Here is a 24,385-nt window from a genome sequence, read left to right as displayed (position 1 = left end):
TGGGCCTGCACCTCCAGGTATTGCTGCTCGGCTAGGACACCGTTTATTTAGGTTAAAAGTGTTTCCATTTGAAGTAGTCCACAAGTGACCCTACAGACTGTGCCCGAGTGGAGAAGCGCTGGGATATCAGAAGCCTGGGAAACGACACACACGACCCTGCCGCCACCCCAGCCTTCTCTTCCCCGGCATCCCTCGCCCCGCCGTGCTCGCGGGTGGAAAATCATCTCTCACATCCCATCCTGGCTCAAGGATGCGCTACCTCCCCCAAGCCCAGAGACCACACCGGTCCCAGAATCCTTAGCGGACCCCCCTTTTGGAGCCGGGGGCCCACGGAATTAGCGACCTCCCTCCCTCTGCTCCCACGGCCTCAGGAATCCCCTACCCCACCCAAGGGTGGGCGAGGGGCGTCACTGGGCGTGATTCTTGATGCAACGATTCCTATGCAAGGGGCATTTTGAGTCCCCCCATCCTTCCCTCGGACCCTGAGCCCTGGTGAACCAGGGGTGAGGGTGGGGCGGGTTCTGGTGGGGGTGGGGCAAAGGGCTAGGGGCTCCTGACACCAGGGTATGGGGTGGGGACTGATTATATTGCCAAAGGGTTCAACTTCTTTAAAAAGCCCCCAGTTTCCCCTGACCCTCACGAAAGCCGAATGGGGCGGGGGAAAGGGGGTGAGGGTCTTTTCCAAAGGGTACTGACCTCTTCCCAACGTCTCCCCCCTGCTCGCCAATCCACCACACGTACCCAGCTTTTTAGTTCAGCTTTTAAAAATAACCACAATCATAAACTTCTACAAACATGATTCTCGTCCCTTCCCCCCCTCCCCCAAGTCAACAGTGTGGGATTCGGGGAGGGAGAGAGAGCGAGCTAAAGGGACTATTTCTAAGTCCGGCTCCCCCTTTTGCCCCCCGGCCGCCAGGGTGCCTGCACCTACACGCATGCGCTGCATGACGCGCCCCCCACACGCATGTCGCACCCCTCCTGCGCTCCGGGAACGCACGGACACGGGGCAGGGGGCGGGGCGATTGGGGAGGAATGAATGGCGGGGGGGTCTTCCTGAGCTCCGCGGCTCACCCTCCCCAACACACACACACACACACACACACACACACACACACACACACCACACACAGCAATAAGTTTCTCTCACTCAAATGTGGGCGGGGCGGGCCTGGCCTGTCGAGGGGGGGAGTGGCGAGGGGGCGCTCTCAGGGATGGGGGCGGGGTCCGGAGTCAGTGTGGGGAGGGGAGGTCTGCAAATCGTCCAACTCTGGTGCTAACGGCGGGTCTTCTCAGCCCACCCGCAGGGCAGGGAGGGAGGGGTCGGCAGGCCTCTCCCCCAAGCCTCCCCTACGCCCACCCTGGGTGCATGAACCGCCCAATGCAGAAGCTGCCGCATGTCACCCCCCCAAAGAAAAAGTGTCATGCCCCTTTCCCACCCACCCTTTCACTCTCCACCAAAATAAAAGTTTCCTTTTCATTTAAAAGCTGCCTCCCATTCGTCTGCTGGGAAGCTATGTTGACTGGAGTTGGGGTTACCCAGAGGGATTGGGACTTCAAGGTGGGGCTAAAGGTGGGGCTTCAAGGTGGACTTTGGTGGTCCAGACATCCCCGCGATCAGCGACACTCTATTTGGGGCAAGTACCTGCCTCAGTTTCCATGATAGTAAAAGTGGGGATCAACACTCCTAACAAAAGTCTGTGAGGAATGAGCCTGAGGGGTGTGAGCCCCTAGAGGAAGGCGGCTAGTTCCCAGAGGAGGGCTGGACCTTGCGCTCAGGGGCTGAGGGTCCCATGCTCTGTGTTGCTGACTCAGAAGCCAGACTGCCTGGGCTCAAACCCTGCTTCTACTTCTTAGTAGCTGTGTGTCTTGGACAAGTTGCTCAGCCTCTCTGGGCCTGTTGCCACCACTCTAAAAGGATGGGATGGGTGTGATTCATTCATTCATCAAACATTTACTGAATGCCTACTGTGCGCCAGGCACGGTTCTGGGCACTGGAGAGCAATGAAATTCCCACCTGTAAGGTTGTGCTGAGGGTTGACACAAATTAGCATAGCGCCCAGCACAAATGGTCACTGGTCACTGCTGTCATGTTTTTGCAAAGACTTGCAGAATTGGCTGGAGTGAGGCACCCCTTCTGGCACTTACTCACTGGGGGGCTTGGAGTCAGAGACAACACTGCTCTGAGACTCAGTTTTCTTATCTGTATAATGGAGGGAATATCTCCATTATAGTACATATTGGGGTGAGGAGGAAATGAGTTATTTCCCATTAAGCGCCTGGTCCCCAGGAGGTTCCCTCCACACTGGCACAGCTAGGATGAGAACCCCATCGGCAGCCCCAGCAGGCTGAGGAAGCCCATGGCCATCCCTCCCCCCATCAGAGACCCCCTGCAAGAACACACACAGCCACCGTGAAGGGTCCAGTTGGGGGCTGGAGTTTATTACTGCCAGAGCCCGGAGGCTGGGAGGGTAAGGGAGATTCCTCCAGCCCTCCAGGGAAACTCCAAACCTTGATCACACAAGAGCAACCAGAAGGGAGGGCAGAGCATGGGGCAGGAGGGGAGTGAGAGGGGTCCCCTTGTCCTGCTCCTTGCAAGGGTTCAAGGCTGGTGAAGGCCTGGGGTTCGAGCTTCGGTCACTCAGAAGTTTAGGGGTAGGGGCAGAAATGGGGGAAAGAGAGTGGCTATGTGGAGATACAAAAGTATGAGAGCAAGAATCCTAGAGAGATGCAGAGAAGGAGAAAGACCAAGGGAGGGAGGGAGGGGAGGACGGAGGAGGGGAAGGGTGGGAGAAGCAGAGGAAATGGAGCACTGTCTGAGTAGGGCAGGGGAGCCCATCTTGCTCCTAATATATAAAGATCATTAACAACCGAAGAAAGGATGGGGAGCTGATGGGACCACAGCTCTCCGACTGCACCCAATTTCCCCACATGCAAGAGAGCCCCACTTCTCTGTGTTCAGGGGTCATTGGTTGATGGGAGGTCTCGGGGGCACAGGGTGGAGTTGATAAATGCCAAAGTGCCAGACAGTGGCACCATTTCCAAAGTGCAAGAAGCCAGAGAGTGGGGTTCCTGGGACATGTGCCCGCAGGGGCCAGGAAGGAAGGGACCTGGGTCCTGTCTGTTAGTGTATCTGGAGGCAGGGTGGGGTCACTGGGGCTGGGCTTGTGGGGACCCCTCAGGCTCCGGGGGTGGTGGCCCAGACCCAGGCTCTGCCTCCTCAGTCTCCTCTTCGGACACCACGCCCTCCTCTAGTCGGAAGACCTGCCGCACCGTGCGGGTGGTGAAGGTGAGGGGGCCGCGTCTGTGGGGAGGAGAGACCAGGACACAGAGATGAAGAGAGGGGAGCAGAGACAGAGAGATGGAGAGAGAGAGAGAGAGAGAACAAAATGAGAGGAAGAGAGAGGAACAGAGAGAGATGAGACCAGGAGAAATGGAGAGAGGAAATGGTGGGACCAGAGAGAGATCGGGGACAGAAAGATGGGGGGAGAGATGGGGACAGATATTTAGGGGGAAAAAAAGAGGGGGAAGTGAGACAAAGGGACACAGAGAGGTAGGGAATGGGCAGAAAGATGGAGGTACAAAATGAGAAAAGGGAGAGCACACAGATGAGACCAAGAGAGAAATGAGGGTGGGAAGAAAGAGAAGTCACCTGAATCTGGCTCTCCGCAATCACAGCTCCTGTTCCCGTGCCCCCACACCCCATTTTCCCCTCTGGCAAGGCCTTAGCCTTGCATCCCTGGGGTTTATGGAGTGAGGGTACTGCCCACCCATCAGGCATATGTGTGGGGCAGCCATACCGAAGCCGGTTCCTCAGCGTGGTCACCTCGCGGTTCATTGACTCGGCAGACTCTGTGACATCCTCTAGCTCACGCTGCAGCCTCCGGCGGCCAGCCTGAGCCCGGGATGCCTCCTCCTCAGCCTCCTCCAGCTGCCGCTTCAGCTGTTTGACTCGAAGGTTTCCCTTCTCCAGCTTGGCAGGAGCAGGGGCACTGGGTCATATCTCTGGGTACTATCCTCACCCCTTCCCTCCTCACCAGCCCGCTAATCCTCAGCCCCATTCCCCTCTCCCCTGACTCTCTCTGACCTGTCACCTGCTCTCTGTTCAGGCCTTATCCTTTTCTCCTAAGGCCCTCACACCAGCCTCCACCCTGGCCTCCAATCTCTCCCCCTGCAGGCCATCCCCCACATGTCCTCAGAGGGGTCTTTTTATGCTCAGAGCTGACCTTGAACCTCCATGCTCACAACCCTTTCCTAGCTCCCCAGTACCACTGGGACAAGGTTCCAGCCCCTGAGCCTGGCATTCCAGGCCCTGCAGGGTCTTATTCTTATCCATTTCTCTTTTTCCCATAAACCCACTGTCCAGACCAACTTCACTAAGATCCTCCCCAGACCCTGCCATCTCATTCTCCAGGGAGGGAACACACATGATATGACCTCATTTATTATCACACCATTCTTCTCTCCAGCCATACTGGTCTGCTTTTTGCTCTGAACTCACCAAGCTTATTTCCATACTTAAGGCCTTTGAACTTGCTGTTCCCTCTGCCTGACTCTTCCTCAATTCAAATTCAGGTCTCAATTCAAATTTCACCGCCTCAGAGAGGTCTTCCTGACCTCCCAATCTAAAGAAGATCCCCCAATACTCTGTGTCTTCCTCTTTCTTCATTCTTTTTTGCTTCATGGCCCTTGTTACAATCTGTAATTATCTTTGTTTATTTATGGATTTACTATGCTTTTTCCTATGCAGAAAATGTGAGTTCCATGGAGGCAGGGACCTCCTCTGTCTCATTCACATCTACATCCCTAATGCCTAGCACAGTTCCTGGCATGTAGTGGGTGCACAATAATTGTTTATGCAATGAATGGCAAATCAAGCACAGCTGAGCTTTTAAGGGCACTGGAACGTTGTCTAGTCAGACAGACCTGGGATCTGGATTCAGGTACTATCCACCTACTAACTCTGTGAATTTGATGCAAATTATATTCACTCTTAAAGTTTCAGTTTCCTCACCTGTGAAAAAATACAAGTGTGTATTTTTAAAAAAGCAGTTGTTTGTGACACAATAACTGCTCAATAAATAATTAAGAACAGACTCTGGGGCTAGAGTGCTGAGGTTTGAACCCTGACCCTACCTCTTACTAGCTAAATAATTTTGAGTAAGTTACTTCACCTTCCTGCACCTCAGTTTCCTCACCTGAGTAACAGGAGAAATAATATTACCTACCTCAAAGGGTTCTGAGATGTACTACATGTTATGTCTTTAACATAGTGCCTAGCATGTAGAAAGCATTCAATAAACATTATCTATTGTTATTTAGTCCTGGCCTAGCTTCTGGGTATGGTTTAATTTCTTCCCTTATCCTATAAGCCCCAGCTCCCTACCAGGGCCCTTCCTAGATGCCAGAACTTATGGACTGCAAAGTCACTGATTCCAACCCTCTGCTGATGGGCCAAACCCCAGGGTGGTATCTGCACTCAACTGTAGTACATGCACCTGCAAGTTGCTTCTTGTGTTGAGAGCTCACTGCTTCCAGAGATGGACTGTGCTATTTCTCAATCAATGCTCCCACTCCTCACTGCTCCTTAATGATGTCAGCTGCTTACCTGGTCCCGGAGCTGGTCGGCCACCCTCCGCTCCTCCTCCACCTGGAGCACCACCTCTTTAAGCCGCTTCTCAGCTCTGCGCACCAGCTTGCCAGAGAGGATGCGCTCTCTGAAGGGAGGGACGAGGAGCCATCTCAGTACAGGCACTCAACCTGGGGTTCTGTCCCCATAGCCTCCTCCAGTGGCTGTCATCCTGTTCTTGGGCTGGCCTCTTCCCTCTTTCCTACCCCTCAACTGGCTCCCACAGTTTATTCAGCCAGATACGGACACCCAGGCTCCCTTCTCCAGGGCATCTATGTCCTTTGACTTGTACTACAATACCTGAGTTTCTAAAAATGTCTCCTGTGATATTGTGATTTAAAATAAATATATATTTGGTCCCATTCAGTTTCCATAGAGAATCATTTACAAACTACTGTCTGCTCTTTGGGCCCATTCATTCCCCCTCAAATTTACTTGCTATCCTTCACAATTGCCTACATTCTCCATTTCTCCATCCCCTATGAAGAGGGTATTTAAGCCTCAACCATCTGGCCTTTCTTTGAGACTCATATTTTATATGGCTTCCATGCTTATGTACATTAACAAATTTGCACGGCTTTTCTTTTGTTAATCTATTTCTTATCAGTTTATTTCAGCAGACTCAAACCTTCAGAGGGGGAAAGAAAATTCTTTTGCCTCTATACCTGCCCTCCCCTGTATGGACCATCACACCCAGGGTGAAGTCTATGTGATGAGACCCGCAGCCACAGCTGGACAAGACAGTCCAGCTGTGCTGAGTGGTAGGCACAGGGCTGGAAGGGAGGCAGGGGAGAGGCTCCTCCAGCTATGGATCATCTGGCTATTCTTTGTTCACAAGGTGACTTTCAGCAGGTCACTTACCTCCCCTGAACCTCAGTTTCCTCATCTGTATAATGTATAGTGGAGGGGCTCAGACCTGTGTATCCATTAGCTTCTCAAAGCCCTCTTCAAAGACCTCAAACCACATTTCCTATGCACACTGGGCCCATGGCCACCCTGTGGACTGAGAACTACTTCTCCCACAAGCCTCTGGGGCTGTTTCCTTCTGTCTGTCCCTGAGGCTTCACCATGTCCCATGATGAATTCAGCACCTTCCCCGAAAAACCCCAATATTCCCCCAGTCACCAGGCCTTAACCACAAACACTGTCTTCTTCACCCTTCACATCCCATAGCCCATCCATTCTCAGCTCCACCCCTTCTGCCCCATGATTTCTCTTCTTCATCGCCTCCTGTCCATCCTCACAGCCCCAGCCCTAGCTCAGGTCTCATCTTCTGCTGGGACCATCATTCCAGGCTCCTTCCAGACCTCTCAGCTTGCTTCCTGTCTCTCTCTAGTCCATTCTCAACTTGGCCCCAGAGGGATCTTTCTATACCTAGAGCTGGCCCTGCCCCTCCCCAGCTCACAGCCCTCCCATGGCTCCTCACTGCCCCCAGGACAGAGTTCCTCAGCCCAGCATTTGAGGCTGTGTGGTTCAAGCCTTGTCTACTTCCCTTGCCTCCGTGATCCCTCTCCCGGGTCTCAGATTCCCAGAACCAATTGCACTCTTCCAAATGCCCTGATGCTTCCCATACCCTCGCCTGAGGCTGCCACTCTTCTTGGGACTCCATGCCCTAGACCTCTTCTCATTCTTGCCAGGCCCAGTTCAAGCGTTTCCTCCTTTGGAAATCCTTCCCAAATCACCCCATCTCAGGCTGATCCAGCTTCTCCTAGTCCCCCAGCCCTCCTAGTTCACAGGCATGTGTTGCCATGTCCAGCTTGGGAGTCTTTCTCCTTGTGGAGTGAGGGGACAGCCCTGGTCTGAAAGGAGGGATGTGTGGAGACTCAGTGACAAAGGTCTAGCTCAGGTGGGGAATCCCACCATACCATGCCCTCCATGGGAGCAAGGACCAGGAATGTCTAATTCTTCATCATTTCTCCAGTGCCCAGTGCATGGGAGGGTAAACAGCATACTCTTTAACATGTTTGTTAAATGAATGAACAAACACAAAAGGAAACCTTATACTTCGTTTGGTATGTAGCAACATTCCTCCCCAACAAGATGATGGCAGAGTTGCTGAATTGTGAGTCAGGCATCCTAGCTTTACAGCTCATCTCTGCTTTGGTTTTCCTATGTATAAAATAAGGATTACAATGGTCCTTCTCTCACAAGGATTATGTGATACACAGGTATATACAGGTAGTCCAGCAGCTGATATATAGTAAGTCCTCAATAAGTGGGAACTATTAGTATTGTTGGAATTATTGTTGCTGAATAGTATTGAACAATACAAAAATCTATTGTATTAGAAAAGCCACATGTACTAGGCTTAGTAATAAATATTCTCTTAGTTTAATTAGCATAGTGGTTCTCAACTGGGAATGTCATGGGGGTGTTTCTGGTTGTTCTAGCAACTGGAGATGACAACTCTTTCAGTGTCAAATTATTGCTGCTTCCCAGCTCTGAATATGGACGTGTATGGGTGTAGCGCTTGGTGTATGTGCAGCCATTTTGTAACCATGAGGGAGACCAAGGAAAATACACAGGTGCTGAGCCCTATCATCTTTTGGCTGCCTGGCTCCATACTTCTTTTTATGCAAGAAAATAATAGATTTGTGATAGATTCATGGAAAAAACTGTCCCAATTCTCATTCCTTTCCGTAGCCACACTCTTGACAATATGACTTTGTGGGTGCTGCCACCAAGCAGCGATATCTATTTCCTCAATCCCTTGGATCTGAGCTAGGCACGTGACTTGCTTTGGTTAATGGGATGCAGCAGAAGTGACATAGTACCAGTTCCAAGTGCAGGCCTCAAGAAGTCTTTAACACTTTCCCTTGCCCTTGGAAACTTAACTCTGCCACATGAACAGTCCTGGGCTAGCCTGCTAGAAGATGAGAGGCCACATGGAGCAGAGACATGTTAGTTGTCCCAGGCAAGGCCTTAGACTTATAAGAGTCCAGACAAGATGAGCAAATCCATCTAGCTGACCCTCAGCTGAGCAAAGATGTATAAGTGAAGCCCATCAAGCTCAGATCAGCAGAACTCACTAGCCAGCCCAAAGACTCATGAGCAATAATCAATGGTGGTTGTTTTAAGCCACTAAGTTTTAGAGCGGTTTGTTACACAGCTATAGCTAACTGCTACATTATTGTGTAAGTCATACTCTTAGTGGAACTGCAGTTACTTGCAGCCCAAAGCATCCTAAATGATTTAGGAAATCATAATCATTAATATTATGATGCATTTTGTTTTTTTTTTTTTTTTTTTTTTTGTTGAGACAGAGTCTCACTTTGTTGCCCAGGCTAGAGTGAGTGCCGTGGCGTCAGCTTAGCTCACAGCAACCTCAGACTCCTTGGCTTAAGCGATCCTACTGCCTCAGCCTCCCGAGTAGCTGGGACTACAGGCATGCGCCACTATGCCCGGCTAATTTTTTCTATATAGATTTTTAGTTGTCCATATAATTTCTTTCTATTTTTAGTAGAGACGGGGTCTCGCTCAGGCTGGTCTCGAACTCCTGACCTTGAGCAATCCACCCGCCTCGGCCTCCCAGAGTGCTAGGATTACAGGCGTGAGCCACCGCGCCCGGCCTATGATGCATTTTGGATGTTTCTAAACCAGATGTTTGTAACACAGCTCCCCTTCCTCCCTCGGACCAGAATGTGGGGGTCTCCTTCCACCCATGGCCTCTGCTCCCACCTACCTGCTCTCCTGCTCCAGCTGCTCTTCAGCCTGGGCCAACTTAGACTCAAGGGCAGCAATGACCATCTTTTGGCGGGCCCGGGCCCCAGCATCCTCTTCACCCAGGCGTCCCCGTAGCTCCTGGATCTGCCGTTCCAGCTGCTGTCGCCCGCTTTCTGCTTTGGCTGAGAAACTGCGCTCAGCAGACAGCTCTGAGGTCAGTGATTCCACCTGTAGCAGGTAGAGAAGGAAAGGTGTCATGGTGGAGTCTCAGAGGGAAGGTTGCAGGCAAATCTAGGCACCTCCCAGAATTGAGTGAGCTGATGATTGTTACGTGCATAGCACAGAGACTGATACTACTAAATACTCAATATTAGCTTGTATTTTTAGTCATTGACTTACCACCCAACAGTACTGCCAGCCTTGGTTTTTAACCTTTTGGATAGTTTTTTGCTATTTTAATAAGTCCACGAGACCATTGCAAACTTGCTTAAATGCTATAAATTCTACTTCTGACTGTGAATGAATCTATTCCAAGGGTTATCACACTTTTATTGGCACCAGGATCATCTGGGGAGCTTGTGAAAAACAATGCACACTCCACGGTCCCCCCACCCAGAGCTTCCGATTCAGCAGGTCTGAAGTGAGGTCCGTGAATCTGTGTTTATAACACGCATCTCAATCCGTAACAAGGTGGTTCACATAGGAGTGAATATGCAGGATCATTTTGAGAAACACTGCCTCAATAAACAGCAGCTCCTACATTGAAAATGTGCAAACACAGCCCTAATAGCTCCCACTTATTTATTCAGCTTGTGCTCCGGGCACGGCCCTGTGCTGGGAACACGGAAATGAGTCAGAGCCAGTCTGATTCATACTTTGTTTCATTTCACCTTCACCGGAACGTATCAACTCGGTAATTGGCATATTCTTTTTTATTTTTTGAACTTTTTCTTGTAAACGGTGATACAGAAAGTCAAACACTAATGAAATGTATGGCTTCATGACTTAGTAAAAGACAAACATCACTGCCAACACCCCCCAGTCATGTATCATTCCAGAAGCCCCTTGATGTACCGATCCTAGTAACAACTCCTTCCTTCCCCCCAAAATAGCACATTACCCTGACTTCTCAGGTAATCACTGCCTTGTACCTCCTTAGAGTTTTGTTACTCACAGATACATCTCTAGGTCCTTTAGTTGAATCCTGCCCATTTAAAAAGATATTCTTTTGGCCGGGCGAGGTGGCTCACGCCTGTAATCCTAGCTCTCTGGGAGGCCAAGGTGGGCGGATCGTTTGAGCTCAGGAGTTCGAGACCAGCCTGAGCAAGAGCGAGACCCCACCTCTACTAAAAATAGAAAGAAATTATATGGACAGCTAAAAATATATATAGAAAAAATTAGCCGGGCATGGTGGTGCATGCCTGTAGTCCCAGCTACTCGGGAGGCTGAGACAGGAGGATCACTTGAGCTCAGGAGTTTGAGGTTGCTGTGAGCTAGGCTGAAGCCACGGCACTCACTCTAGCCTGGGCAACAGAGTGAGACTCTGTCTCAAAAAAATAAATAAATAAATAAATAAATAAATAAAAAGATATTCTTTTAAAAAATCTGTCTGAGTTGGGTGGGGCCCAGACTGTGTGGGGCCTTGTAGGTGATTGAGAGTTTGTTCCGAGTGAGATGGGGGCTGCAACCTCCTGGAATGTGACTGCCTCTCCACTGGCCGGAGCATCCCCCCAAGGGCTGGGCTCTTACTCTGAGTCCCCAGCAGTGCCAGGGCATGGCCCATGAGAGGCCTCAAGATGTGACCCTGAAAATTAATGACATATGGGGAGGGGAGGAGGGGACGGGTAAATTCACACCTAACGGGTACAATGCACGCTAGCTAGGGGATGGGCACACTTATAACTTTGACTCAAATGGTACAAAAGCAATTCATGTAACCAAAATGTTTGTACCCCCATCATAGTCTGAAAAAAAATTTTAATGAAGCAATATAAACATAGATCTGTCCTTGGAAATACCATCCCTCTATTGTCTGCCTGGCAAATTCCTATACTTCCTACAAGATCTCTCAAGGTGTCACCTCCACCAGGAAGCCTTCCCCAATACTCTCCAGCCTCCAGGCTAGGTTGGTGGTGCCCTCCAGGTTCCCACTGTGCCTTGGGGTTCCTCCATTTTCACTTGCATTTCTGTGTTGGGATGGGCTGTCTCCTCCATTGGACTAGGATGTGTTTTAGGGCAGAGACCTAGGATGATCCATCTCCAGGTCCCTGGTATCACCCACAATAGGACCTGGACCTCCAAAAGCCTCAGAAAATATTTATAAATAAACATATAAAAGAAAACACGAATTTCTCTCTCTGCTGAGCTCCTACTTATATTTTAAGATTCTGGCCAAATGTCTCTTTTTCCAAATGCTTTCATGTGACTCCTGCAGAAAGAGTCTTTCTCTCTCTCTACTGGGCCCAGGATGCTTCCATTATCACACTTGCCACCTGATAATGTGACAGTGTGGTCCCTTGTTTGTTTCCTCCAGAGGGAACTCCATAGGATAGAGACCCCACATAATGGATCTTTGGAGCCAGCCCTTGAAAAACCCCAGAACTACAAATGAATGAATGCATCATGCCTTTTCTTCCCCTTAAGAACTCCTATTCAACCTTCAAAACCCAACTCAAATGTCCCATTTTCTATATCTATTGAACAAGAGGACTGAAGATTATGGTTCCAGATAAGTGGCAACCTGGGCTGGCAGGGGCGGCCAAGCCATGCTCACCTGCAGGAGCAGCTTGCGGTAGCGGTCATTGAGCAGCTCTGCATTGCTCTGCTCCTCCTCCAGCTCTTCTTCCATCTGCCCCAGGCGCCCCTCCAGCTGCCGCTTCTCCTCCAGAATGGCTGCCCTAGGGAGAATGGGAATGGGTGGGGGTGAGGGGGCAGGATGGCCAGATGAGGGAGCTTTGCCCCCCATTACCATGGGCCACTGACTTGCTAAGGTTGCCATTGGCCACTTCGTCTGCCATCTCGTCCCGATCCTGCTGGGCTTGCCGCCGGGCCCGGTCTGAGGCGGCCAGCTCCTGCGATGACAAAGAGAGGGGGTGGTCAGTGGGGGTGAAGGGAAGCTGTCTCACGGGTCTCAGCCCCTCTCTGCCCATCGTGCAAGTGAAGGCACCTCCACCTCAAGTGTCTTCACTTGCAGAACATGTTGTCTCTGGGTGACCTTGGAATGAACGTCTACAGATGTGTCCAAGTCTGTTTCCTGAGCTCCTGACCTGTGTCCACCTCTAGCTGCCCAACTCCCAGCCCCTCACCCACTTCGCCTCCTACTAAGCTCAGTGGCTCCTTTCAAACCTGCTCCTCCTCCAGGTCCCCCCAGTCACCGGCCAAACCCGCCTGTGCTCTCCTCCCTCCTCCTGTCCCACACCACCTCCTCCCTCTTGCCCTCTCCCTCTGCATCCCCTTGGCCCTTCTTCCCAGAATCAGCACCTCCAGTCTCCCCCTACACAGCTGACCCTACCTCTCCCCTGCTCAGAATCTTCCTATGGCTCCTTAGTGCTCCTGGGACGAAAATCCCTGCCCCTTGGGCTAACATTGGAGGCCACTCTGTTAACCTTGCCTACCTCCCCAGCATCATGCCCAGCGGACACTGGTTAGCCCCGCCCACCTCCCCAGCCTCACACCCAGAGGGCACTGGTTAGCCCCGCCCACCTCTCCAGCCTCACACCCAGGAGATACTGGTTAGCCCCGCCCACCTCCCCAGCCTCACACCCAGGAGATACTGGGTAGCCCCGCCCACCTCCCCAGCCTCACACCCAGAGGGCACTGGTTAGCCCCGCCCACCTCTCCAGCCTCACACCCAGCGGGCACTGGTTAGCCCCGCCCACCTCCCCAGCCTCACACCCAGGAGATACTGGGTAGCCCCGCCCACCTCCCCAGCCTCACACCCAGCGCCTGGCCCAGCCCGGCCTCACCTCCTGCAGCCGCAGCACCTCCTCTTCCAGCGCCTTGAGGCGCTTCTCGCTTTCCCGGTTCTGGCCAAAGATGTCATCCCGGGAGCTTCGTGTTTCCTCTACCTCCCGCCACAGCTCCTTCATCTGGGTCTGGGTGGGATGGAGCAGGTAGGTGAGTGCGCTCAGCCTGGCCACGCCTCGCACCTGCCCAGAGGGGCTTCCTAGGCTCCCATGAACAAGCAGGGGGTTTTCAGAACCCTGCAGACCTGGGCTCCTGCCAATGAGCCTCTTGCTGTGTGACCCGGGGCCAGCCCCTCTCCCTCTCTGGTCCTCACTTTCCTTGACTGTAAAAGGAGGCGGTTGGCCTGACTGAGCTTAGAAGGCAGCTGGAGGTCTAAAGGTGCCTGGTTTCAAGTCAGACAGACCTGGGTTTGAATCATAACTTGGCTATATCCTTGCTGTGTGACCTTGAGCCAGCCACTGCCCCTCTCTGGGCCTCAGTTGCCTCCTCTTTAAAAACACCTTAAAATTAAAGTAAGCCCAAAATGGGTATAACATGGACTCTGCAGGAACAATAACGAGTGATGGCAAATGCTTACTGACCATTCACCTTGGGCCAGGCCCTGCTACATACACACACGGACTCCCTCAATCCTCACGACAGCTCCAGTTGCTAGGGACTTTTATCCTCCCGAGGGTACACATGGAGAAACTGAGGCACACAGAGGCTTACACGCCCAGGATAGTAAGTGGCAGAGCCAGGATTTGAACCCAGGCTGCTGACCCCAGGGTTTCCACACTTAGTCCCTTTGCTGCCTGGCCACTCTGCTTCTGGGAGTGTTAAAAAAAAAACGCTCTCTATCTTTACAACAGAACACAGCGTCACTGTTAATCGCGATGGCCAGTGAGGATGGCAGTGGCGCTGGTGGTGGTAGGACGATTCTCATTGCCGTTATTGATATTACTATGATTTGCCTGATGAAGCTTTTAAGTGAAAGGCTTTTCTCTCAGTGATGACGTGATGGGCAGTTTTTACTTTTTTTTTTTTTTTTCAGACAGAGTTTTGCTCTGTTGCCCGGGCTAGAGTGAGTGCCGTAGCATCAGCCTAGCTCACAGCAACCTCAAACTCCTGGGCTCGAGCAATCCTCCTGCCTCAGCCTCCTGAGTAGCTGGGACCACAGGCATGCACCACCATGCCCGGCTGATTTTTCTATGTATTTTTAGCTGTCCATATAATTTCTTTCTATTTTTAGTAGAGACGAGGTCTCGCTCTTGCTCAGGGTGGTCTCGAACTCCTGAGCTCAAAGGATCCTCCCGCCTCGGCCTCCCAGAGTGGTAGGATTACAGGTGTGAGCCACCTCGCCTGGCTGCAGTTTTTACTTTTAGAGTGGGATCTCCCTACACCAGCACTGCCCAGTGGAAATACAATGTGGGGCACATATGCGGTTTTAAACTTTCTAACAGTCACATTAAGAAAGTAACAGGAAACACATGAAATTAACTTGAACACTATGTTTTATTTAGCCTAATATATCCAACTGGTATTATTTCCACTTATAACGAATATAAGAATCATTAATGAGACCTTTTACCTTTTATTTTTACACTGTGTTTGAAATCTAGTATGTGCTTTGGATCACAGATCTGTCGCATTTCAGCTGTCTGACAGCCACGTGGGGCTGGTGCCCGCTGTATATCTATACTTTTTATTTAAAACAATAAGCGGGCGTAATTTTCATCATCAGATAAAAAACAGTAAGGTATTTCCATTTCAAAAGCAAAATAGAATGAGGAAATTAGATTTAAAAATTCAGCATTTTAAATAAAGGAAATAAAAAGACATAAGAACCAAGTGAGCATTTGGGGCAGGGAGGTGTTTATACAAGCGCCGACTGGTTGGGATGCTGCTCCTGGGGTCGAGCAGATCTCAGGCCCCGGAGGGATGGGGGGAGGGGTTGGAAGACACCTGGGGCCTCCCATCCCGGCACAGCTCATGACCACCCTTACCTGCATCTTCCGAAGCTGCTTCACGGCCTCCTCCTTGCCCTGCCCAGCGGCTGTCGTCTGGGCTTTCAGCTCCTCCAGCTCGGCCTCCAGCTTCTTGCGGGCAGCCACGGCCAGAGCCCGCTGCTTCCGCTCCTCGTCCCGCTCCACCTCGGCATCCCTCAGCTGTGGAGAGGGCCGGGTCAGGAGAGGGCGCCCAGACTCCCTCTGCGTGCTAGCACACGACGTCTGCCCTGGAGCCCCCGCCCAGGCTGCCGGCCCTGCTCTCCCTGCCCCCGACTCTCCCTACCTGGTCCCCTCCTCTCTGTCCCCACCGCCCCAGCCTGGGCCTCATCCTCCTTTCTTGCCCAAGCCTCCTTTCCAGCCTCCCATCTCTCCCCTCCCGCCCATTCCCGCACGGCTCCAGAGGGGCTTTGCACACCTAGAGCTGACCCTGCTCACAGCCCTGCCATGGCTCACCAGTACCCCCAGGGCCAAGACTTGACACTCATTCACAGCTGGGTCAAAGGGGCCACTAGAGACAAAAAACCTGTGGCCTTGGGTCACCTGTTTGTCTCTCTTCCCCGCCTTCCCACCTTCTAGTACCCCTCGCCCCAAGTCTGTAGCCCGCATGGCCCCAGTGGGGTCTACCCAGTGGGGTCTTTCTGACACCCAGAGCTGCCGCTGTCCCTCCATGCTCAGCACTCATCCCCCAGGACAGGGCGGACATAGGAAATGCTCCCACTGAGTGAGTAAAAGGTGAGCTGTGCGGAGAGGGAGTGAGCAGTGGAACAGGCGAGCGGATGTGGACAGGCGGATGAGAAGATGGTGGTTGCGGAGGTCTGGGGTTGGGTGAATGGGGAGTGGTTGAGTTGGGGAGAGGAGACTGGTCGGAAGGGGTTGTTAGGGGGTGGAGGAGTAGCTGACTACAGGGCAGGTTGGGTCTAAGTGTTGGTCGGTGGAGGGTGTACTTGGGTGGTTGGGTGGTGGATGGGGGTGGTGGGTGGATGAAGGTTTGGTGGATGGAGGACGTATGATTGGGTTCACAGTAGGAAACAGGGCATGTGTGTGGGTTGATGGGTTGCGGAGCAGGAGGGTGGTTTTGTGGGAGGAGGATGGTTCGCTAGCAGGAGGGACTTCAGTAGAATACTAGGTGTGGGATGAGACCCTTTGCTGCCCCTCTTGTGGGCAGAACCTGCATCCTGTGTCCCCCCCGCCTGGCGATACCTGCTTGGCCAGCTGCCGCCGCCTCTCTTCACCAGCCTCGTCACGGCCCTGCAGGTCACGCTCGTGCTGCGTCTTGAGAGCCTGCACGGTCACCTCCAGACGCAGCTTGGCATCCTCTGCCGCTGTCAGCTCATCCTCCAGCTCCGTCACCTGCGTTCGCAGGTCGCTGGCTGCCTGTTCTGCCACCCGCCGGGCTCGTTCCAGCTCGTGCACCTGGTGGGGAGGGAAAGTGAGCCCTGGACACCTGGGCCACTGAGGGAGGGGAGGCGAGGATCTGGGGTAGAGCGGGGGCACCTTTGATGCAGGACAGGAGGCAGCAAGTTGATGTGCCCATCCCGGTTCACCCATTCATTCAACATTTATTGAGCACCTGCGTGCTACGTGTCTCATGCAGAATCACCCTAAGGCATATTTTATGAATAACCTGTGCATGATAATTCTGTTATCTGAGCTCCTGAGAGTCCCATTCAAGTGTTTGTTAGGTCACCTGACTCTCGCTCATGGTGGCTCGTTTCCTCGGAGTTTTGTAATTTTGGATTGTGAGCTCACTCCCTGGGGCTTCCTCTTTAGGGATCCTGCGTGAAAGTGAATTGAAGGCGTTTGGCTCCAGAGCTTTCAGTGTTGGCTTCTGCCAGACTCCCCAGGGTGTCACCAGCCCACTACCTACTTCTATTGTTTTTCTGTTTGGGGGTTCCCAGATCTTTCAGGGAGTTTTAAATTAAAACCCCAAACACTGTGAAATGGGTCTGGGCTTATGAATCCTCAGAGACCTGCACCTCTCCTCACTTAACTGGCACCTCCTCAGAGAAGCCTCCCTTGACCCATCAGGGCCTCCCTGTCGCCCCTGCTCCTGGCACTGAGCCCCTCACCCCCCCAGCCCAGGTCACAATGGTCATTTGACATTGGCTTATGTGTAACACCCGCCTCCCACACTGGACTGTGAGTTACGCAGAGCAGGGACTATGTCTGGATCCATCACTATCCACACGCCCTTCACTGAAGTTCTTGTCAGTGACAGTACTGACTTTCAGCCCCTAGAACGGGCCCACCAGTCTCCCCTCACCCCCGATTTGGCACCTGCCAGTTTATTTTATTTATTTGAAGGGATCAAACTTTCTCCTATCAACATCTTATTTCCCACAAAGGCCTTTGGAGTCACAACAAGTCACTTGATGGTTTTCCCAAGAGGCAGACCTTAATGGTTCAAGTGTGAGCGGGGTTTTAGTCCCATTTCCGTGGGGCTGTAGGGTGGGGGTTATGTCAGGGGAATGGGGGTTCTCTCCAGGCCTGGCTAAAAGCAGCACTGGATCAATGCCAAAGTGTGTGGTGAAGACAAAGCCCTCATCCCTCAAGCTCCTAGGAGTATATTGTTGGGGACTAAGGAAATAAGGACATCAGGAAGGCGTCTACCCAGATTCTGCCACTAACTGCTACCATTAGTGAGGGTGGCCTGTGTCCCTGGGCCAACACTGGCTGCTGCTCCGTAAGTCTACTTAGTGGATGAATGAAGGAAGGATGGAGTGGGGGGGTGCGAGGGGCCACCTTGACCTTGCAGAAGGCTGGGGCCCTGGCTGGGGGAGGGGGGCCTGGGAATAGGCTTGGGGCACCCCCCACAGGCCCTGGAGGGATGGATGAGTCGGGGGAAGACAGAGGCCTGGTGGGGTGCGTGTGTGCTCACTGGGGTTGGGGGTAGGCAAGGTGGGGAGTCCTCATTCTGTGTGTGTGTGTGTGTGTGTGTGGTGTGTGTACACGTGCGTGCACATACATCTGAGGACTGGTTCTCAGGCTGTGTGTTATGGTAAATTCTTTTCACGTTCTGTCTTGCTCTAAGTATTCACACACACGTGTGGTGAACAGTTTTCTCACATCTGTGTGTACACGTGAACGTGTGTTTCATGGCTGATTCTCCACACATGCCATATACACGGATGTGAGCATGTGTGCTTTGTGGGCGGCTCTCATGCTGTGTGTGTGAACACACATGCTCGGTGGAAGAGCCTCCTCACGTTCTACGTATGTGAACATGAACGTGTACCTGGCAATGGCTCTCCTCTGAGTGTGTGTGAACACGTGTGTTTGGTGCAAGGTTCTCCTCACGCTGTGTGTGTGTGCATGTGTGTGTGTGCACGCATGTTTGGTGACAGCTCTCCTGTCGTGTTTGTGCATGAACATGTGACTGTGATGGCTGGTACTTTGCACGTCCCGTGTGTGGATGCATGCGTGTGTGTACGTGTCCACGGTCATGAATGTGTCTCGGGGAGCGGGGGCCCTGCTCACGCTCTTGCCGACGTCGTCCTTGCTGCTCAGCAGCGCCTCCAGCTCGGCCCGCAGGGCCCGGTTCTGCCGCTCCAGCTCCTCCCGCGCCTCCTGCTCCTCCTCCAGCGCCCGTGTGAGTGACAAGGCCCGAGCCTCGCGCTCCCGGCCCTCGGCCTCCACCCGCTCGCGGTCCTCCACTGCTCGCAGCACAGCCGCCTTCTCCTCTGCCAGAAGCTTCCAGGTTGGAGGAGATGGGTGGGGGGAAATAGATTAGCCGAAAGGAGTGTACAAAGGGGATGGGGAAGAGGGAGCAGCCAGGGCCACAGAGAGACGGAGATAGAGAGACAGACCAAGGCAGAGACACCAGAGGGAAGCAGAAGGATTAAAGTTGCAACCGCTTCCCAAACCAGCTCGACTCTTAAACAGATCAGACCGACCAGTTTCTCACCCTACACACCCAACAGAGGAAGGCATGTTTCTTCCTTTTGGGTAGTGGTAGAAAAAATATGTATATTTTTTAAATGGAATTCGCCTTTTACTGTTTTTTTTTAAAGACATAGTCATTGGCAAACAATTAAACTTGTAAGACACACAAAGAAGAAAAGAGAACAGGATTCATAGTTAAGAGAAAAATCAGTCCATTAAAACAGACCCACAGATGACCTGCGTATTGGAATTATCATGCAGGGGCTTTAACTATGATCAGTGAATTTCGGAATGAGATGGATTTAACAGGCGAAGAGACAGGGTTATCTCAGGAGGGATTTGAAACTGTAAAACAGAACTACATGGAAATGCCAGAACTGAGAAATACGATGTCTAAAATAAAAAAGTGATTGGATGAAATTTAGAGCAGACTGGATACATGAGAAGGATCAGTAAACTTGAAAACAGGGCAATAGAAATTAATTATCCAAACAGAGTAAAGAAAGAAAAAAGATTGCAAAAGAAAAAAATTAACAGAGCTTTAATAACCTGTGAGAGAGTATCAAGCAGTCAAACATATGTGCAGTTGGAGTCTGAGAAGAAAGGTGAAGAAAGAGGGAAGGAAAGCCAGGTGCGGTGGCCCATGCCTGTAATCCTAACACTTTGGGAGGCTGAGGTGGGAGGATCGCTTGAGACCAGGAGTTTAAGACCAGCCTGGGCAATATAGCAAGACCCCATCTCTACAAAAATTAAAAAGTTAGCTAAGTGTGGTGGTGCACACTTGTAGTCCCAGCAACTCAGGAAGCTGAGGCAGGAGGATTGCTTGAGCCCAGGAGTTCAAGGCTACAGTGAGCTGTGATCGCACCACTGCACTCCAGCCTGGGCAACAGAGTGAGACCCTGTCTCTAAGAAAAAAAAAAAAAAAAAATGGAGTAAAGGAAGAAATAAAACTGTTTTATTCACAGAAAATATGATCATCTATGTGAAAAATCCAATGAAATCTATAAAAAATCTACTAGCACTAATAAGTGAGTCTAGCTAAGATTGTAAGATATGAGATCAACATACAAACATCGATTGTATTTCTATATACCAGCAATCAAAAATTAAAATAAAAGCAATATCATTTAAAATACCATTAAAACCATGAAATACTTAGAAATAAATCTGACAAAAGATGTGAAAGATGTACCCTGGAAACTACAGAGCATTTCTGAGATAAACTGAAGACCTAAATAAATGGACATAGATAATTCTTGATCAGAAAACTCAGTATGATTAAGATGTCAATGCTTCCCAAACTGTAAATTCTGATCTGTAAATTCCACATGGTTCCAAATCAGGAGGATTTTTTTTATTTTTGGTAGAAATTGACAAATTAATTCTAAAATACATGTGAAAATGCAAAGGACCTAGAAGAGAAAAAACAACTTCAAAAAAGAAGAGAAAGGAGTTAACACCATCTGATTTTCAATATGTATGCAAAAACAAGTGAGTGGAGAACAAATGGCGTTGAAACAATTGGGTACGTATATTCTCAAAAATTAAATTGGAGTCATGATAGCACTATATATAAAAATTGACCTGAAATGGATCGCAGACCTAAATGGAAACCTAAAACTGGAAAACTTCTAAGAAAAAAAGTAGGAGAAAATTTTTGTGAACTTGAATTAGGCAAAGATTTCTTAGGTATGACATCAAAAGCACAACCTATAAAATAATAAATTGATAAATTGGTCCTTACCAAAATTGAAAACTTCTGCTCTTTGAAAAACTCTATTAAGAGAATGCAAGGCCAAGCCATACACTGGACAAAAATATCTGCAAAGCATATATCTGACAAAGAACTTGTATTCAGAATATATAAAGAGCTCTCAAAATTCAATAATAAAAAAAAAAAGAGCTGGGTGTAGTGGCTTGTGCCTGTAGTCCTAGCTACTCTGGAGGCTGAAGTGGGAAGAATCACTTGAGCTCAGAAGTTTGAGGCTGCAGTGAGCTATGATCATGCCACTGCACCCCTGCCTGGGTGACAGGGCAAGATCCTGTCTCTAAAAAAATAAAATAAGAATAAGAATACAACCCAATGAACAAATGGGCAAAAGATCAGAACAGACGCGTCACCAAAGAAGATACATGGATCTTTTCATAACTACATGAAAAGATGTTCAACGTCATTGGTCATTAGAGAAATATGAATTCAAGTCACTATATACCTATTAGAAAGACTAAGCCTTTATTCATAATTGCCCCAAACTAGAAACGACCCAAATGTTCATCAACAGGTTAACAAATATCAAAATGTGGTTTATCTATACAAGAATGATACTCAGTAGTAAAAAAAAGAATGAATTATTGATCTATGCAAAAACATGGATGAATCTCATCCAAATAGAAGCCTGTCCCAAAAGAGATTTATATGAAAAGAATTTATATAAAATTCTAGAAGATGCAAAAAAAAGAAAAGCCTCAGTCATCCGTGGGACAGTATTAAGCAATCACATATATACGTGTTTGATATTCAAGAAGGGGAAAGACAGAGAGAGTGGGAGAGGAAAATGTATGAAGGAATAATGGCTGAAAATTTCCACATTGGACCAAAAACATCAACCCATAACTGCAGGAAGCTCAGTGGACCCAAAGCAGAATAAACACAAAAACCCACAGGCATAACATAGTCAAATTGCTAAAAACCAAACATAAAGAGAAAAATTTTAGATTAGCTAAAAAAAAAAACAAAACACCACATTGTAATACCTACAGGGAAATGGTAATTTAAGTGACTGCTATTAACAGCTTTTCATCTGAAACAGTGGAGGCCAGGGAGAATGGAATGACACCTTCAAAGTACTGAAAGAATTAAACTGTTTACCTAGAATTCTACATCCCACGAAAACATCTTTCAAATATAAAGGCAAAATAATGACACCTCCCTCCCCCACCACATCATTATTATTCTTATTTTTGCTTTGTCCATGTTGAGAACCTGCTGTATTTTTTAAATTCATAAAATAAAGCACAGAGAGGTTGAACAATTTGCTCAAGCCACACAGCCAGAAAGGGGTTGAGCTGGGATTTGAACCTGATCTTAACTTCTCTGGGGCTCTGCGATTTCATTTCATCCTCAGGCAGCCAGATGCTTGGTAGTATTCCCATTTTCTAGATGGGTAAACTGAGGCTGAGATGGGAGAAGCAACTTGCCTGAGGTACCCAGTGAGTCAGCAGGGGAAGAGAGAATGTGTTATTTCATTAATTCTGACGAGCACTTGCTGCGGGTACTGAGAGGATATTACCCTTCATCATCCAAACCAGGACAGTTTTGAAAGTGAGAGGGCGGAGCTACTAATAATTATGCTGTGACAAGAGGCACGAACCAGGACAGATGGATGTCCTATTTTACAGAGGCTCAGAGGGAAGAAGAGTCCTGCTTCTTGGTCCACCACAACTTCACAGTTGAGCTGTGACATCGTATATTACCGATTCCCCACAAAGGTCATGGGCAGCATAGATTAGCCGGCTGTTCCCCCAACTGGGTAAACTGAGGTGCCCCACCTGGTCGAACTTGCGCTGCTTCTTCTCCAGACTGCTCACGAGCTGCCGCTGTTGCTCCAGGTCCACGGTGGCGTCGTCTAGTTCTTGTTGCAGCCGGCGACGTCCGCGCTCCAGCCGGTCCACTGTCTCTGTCTTCTCTGCCAGGCGCTGGGTCAGGGCCTCAGCCTCGCGGGCCGCCCGGCGCCGTGCCTCTTCCCCTGCCTCCAGGGCCCCTGCCTCCTCCTCCTGGCGCCGCCGCCACTCTGAGAGCTGGGGCGGGGGGAGGAGAGAGAGGGCGGGTGGCAGTCGTGGCCATGAGTGACCAAGGTGTGAGCTGGTGATGCCCCATTTCCCAGATGAGGAGACTGAGGCCCAAAGAGGGCTCTTCTGCCTTGGGTGGGGTTGAGGCTGTGAGTACTACGAGCCCTGGTTCTTCCAGGAGATTAAAATGACTCCCTCTAGGACCCAGAGATGAATCAGACCTGGCGTGTTCCCTGGGGCACCCACGGTCTGATGGGGGAGACTGAGTGTCACAGCAGGGTGATGAGGCTAAGGTAGAAGTATAGGAGCCATGGGAGTCCACATGAGGGGCTCAGAATCTGTTTAGAACATTCAGGAGAGACTTCCCAAAAGAGGAGCATTTGAGATGTGACTTGACGTATGCGTAGGAGTTTGCCAGTTGAAGGATATTTGCAGCATGAGTCATCACTCATTCATTCAACAGGCATTTCTGGGGCCTATCATGCATCAGGCTCTGTGTTGGGCTGTGCTGGGGCCCCAGATCTAACTGGATCTGATGGGGTGCTACTTTGAAGGGCCCTCAGCCTGGTGGGGAGACTCATGGGCAGAGACAGTCCCAACCCAAGGTGACTGCAGTTGGGACAGAGGAGAAAGAGAGGGGTGGTTAGAAAGAGTTTCCAGCAGCAGGGAAGAATGAAAGGAGTTTTCCAACTGAAATGGATTCTGAGCTGGGGCTGGGCTGTGTGGACGGAGAGCAGGGATGAGGCGGAGGGGCGGGGGCAGGAGCCTGGGGCTGGGCACAGGCTGTGGGCAGTGAGGGAGAGTCAGGAGATGAGAATGGCACCCAGGGGTCTGGCCTATGACGAGGTGGACAGTGGGGCTGTCCCTGAGCTGGAGAGCCCAGGAGGGGGACTGTGCCTTCCAGAAGGCCTTGCTGGGGGCTGCTCACCTGGGCCTGGGCAGTCTGCAGCTCGCGGCCCGCCCGCTCCCTGGCGGCCGCCTCCTCCTCTAGCTGCTCCCGCAGCCCTGTCACCTCAGCCTCCAGGGCTCGCACCCGGGACCCCAAGGCCAGCTTCACCCTGGTCTCCTCCTGCAGCACCTCCTGTAGATGAAGGGGACGATGATGTCAGGTGTGGTTAGGAGGACAAGGGGAGAGAGTAACTAACGGTGGGGTCACAGGGCGGGCTGGGGTCACCTGAGCGTCGTGCAGCTGGGCTTCCGTGCTGCTAAGCTCCTTGCTCAGCCGGATGGCTTTGGACTCGGCCTCACTTAGTGCCCCAGACACGTTCTCCAGCTCAGCCTGCGGGGAAGGGGCAGTGGGATGAAGCCTCCAATCTCCTGTCTGCTCCTCAAATCCCTACCACACTCGGCTGGTGGGAATATCAACCAGATGGCACAGCTACTGCGGAAAACAGTCTGGCAGCTCCTCAGATGCTGGAGCTCCCAAACATGGAGTTTCCATGTGACTTAGCAATTCCGCTCCCAGGTGTCA

The 24,385-nt window shown here is 50.8% G+C and overlaps 1 protein-coding gene across 3 annotated transcripts in view; it reads right to left on the bottom strand.

Moving 5' to 3' along the window:
• Positions 1-2,418: 2,418 nt before the first annotated feature.
• MYH14 (myosin heavy chain 14) overlaps positions 2,419-24,385 on the bottom strand; it is a 77,516-nt gene continuing 55,549 nt past the window's right edge. For all 3 annotated transcript variants that reach the window (XM_069457978.1, XM_069457979.1, XM_069457980.1), the window contains 13 exons: positions 24,089-24,193; positions 23,843-23,995; positions 22,675-22,923; positions 18,721-18,933; positions 16,444-16,656; positions 15,241-15,402; positions 13,255-13,383; positions 12,272-12,360; positions 12,063-12,186; positions 9,309-9,517; positions 5,606-5,714; positions 3,798-3,970; positions 2,419-3,301 (listed from right to left, as the gene is read on the bottom strand). In XM_069457978.1, the coding sequence (XP_069314079.1) occupies positions 3,148-3,301; positions 3,798-3,970; positions 5,606-5,714; positions 9,309-9,517; positions 12,063-12,186; positions 12,272-12,360; positions 13,255-13,383; positions 15,241-15,402; positions 16,444-16,656; positions 18,721-18,933; positions 22,675-22,923; positions 23,843-23,995; positions 24,089-24,193 (2,082 nt within the window). In that variant the 3' untranslated portion in view covers positions 2,419-3,147. The remainder of the gene's footprint in view (positions 3,302-3,797; positions 3,971-5,605; positions 5,715-9,308; positions 9,518-12,062; positions 12,187-12,271; positions 12,361-13,254; positions 13,384-15,240; positions 15,403-16,443; positions 16,657-18,720; positions 18,934-22,674; positions 22,924-23,842; positions 23,996-24,088; positions 24,194-24,385) is intronic.

The sequence above is a fragment of the Eulemur rufifrons genome, chromosome 24, assembly GCF_041146395.1.
Source record: "Eulemur rufifrons isolate Redbay chromosome 24, OSU_ERuf_1, whole genome shotgun sequence".
NCBI classification, from domain to species: domain Eukaryota; kingdom Metazoa; phylum Chordata; class Mammalia; order Primates; family Lemuridae; genus Eulemur; species Eulemur rufifrons.
This window is presented reverse-complemented; position numbering and strand designations above follow the sequence as displayed.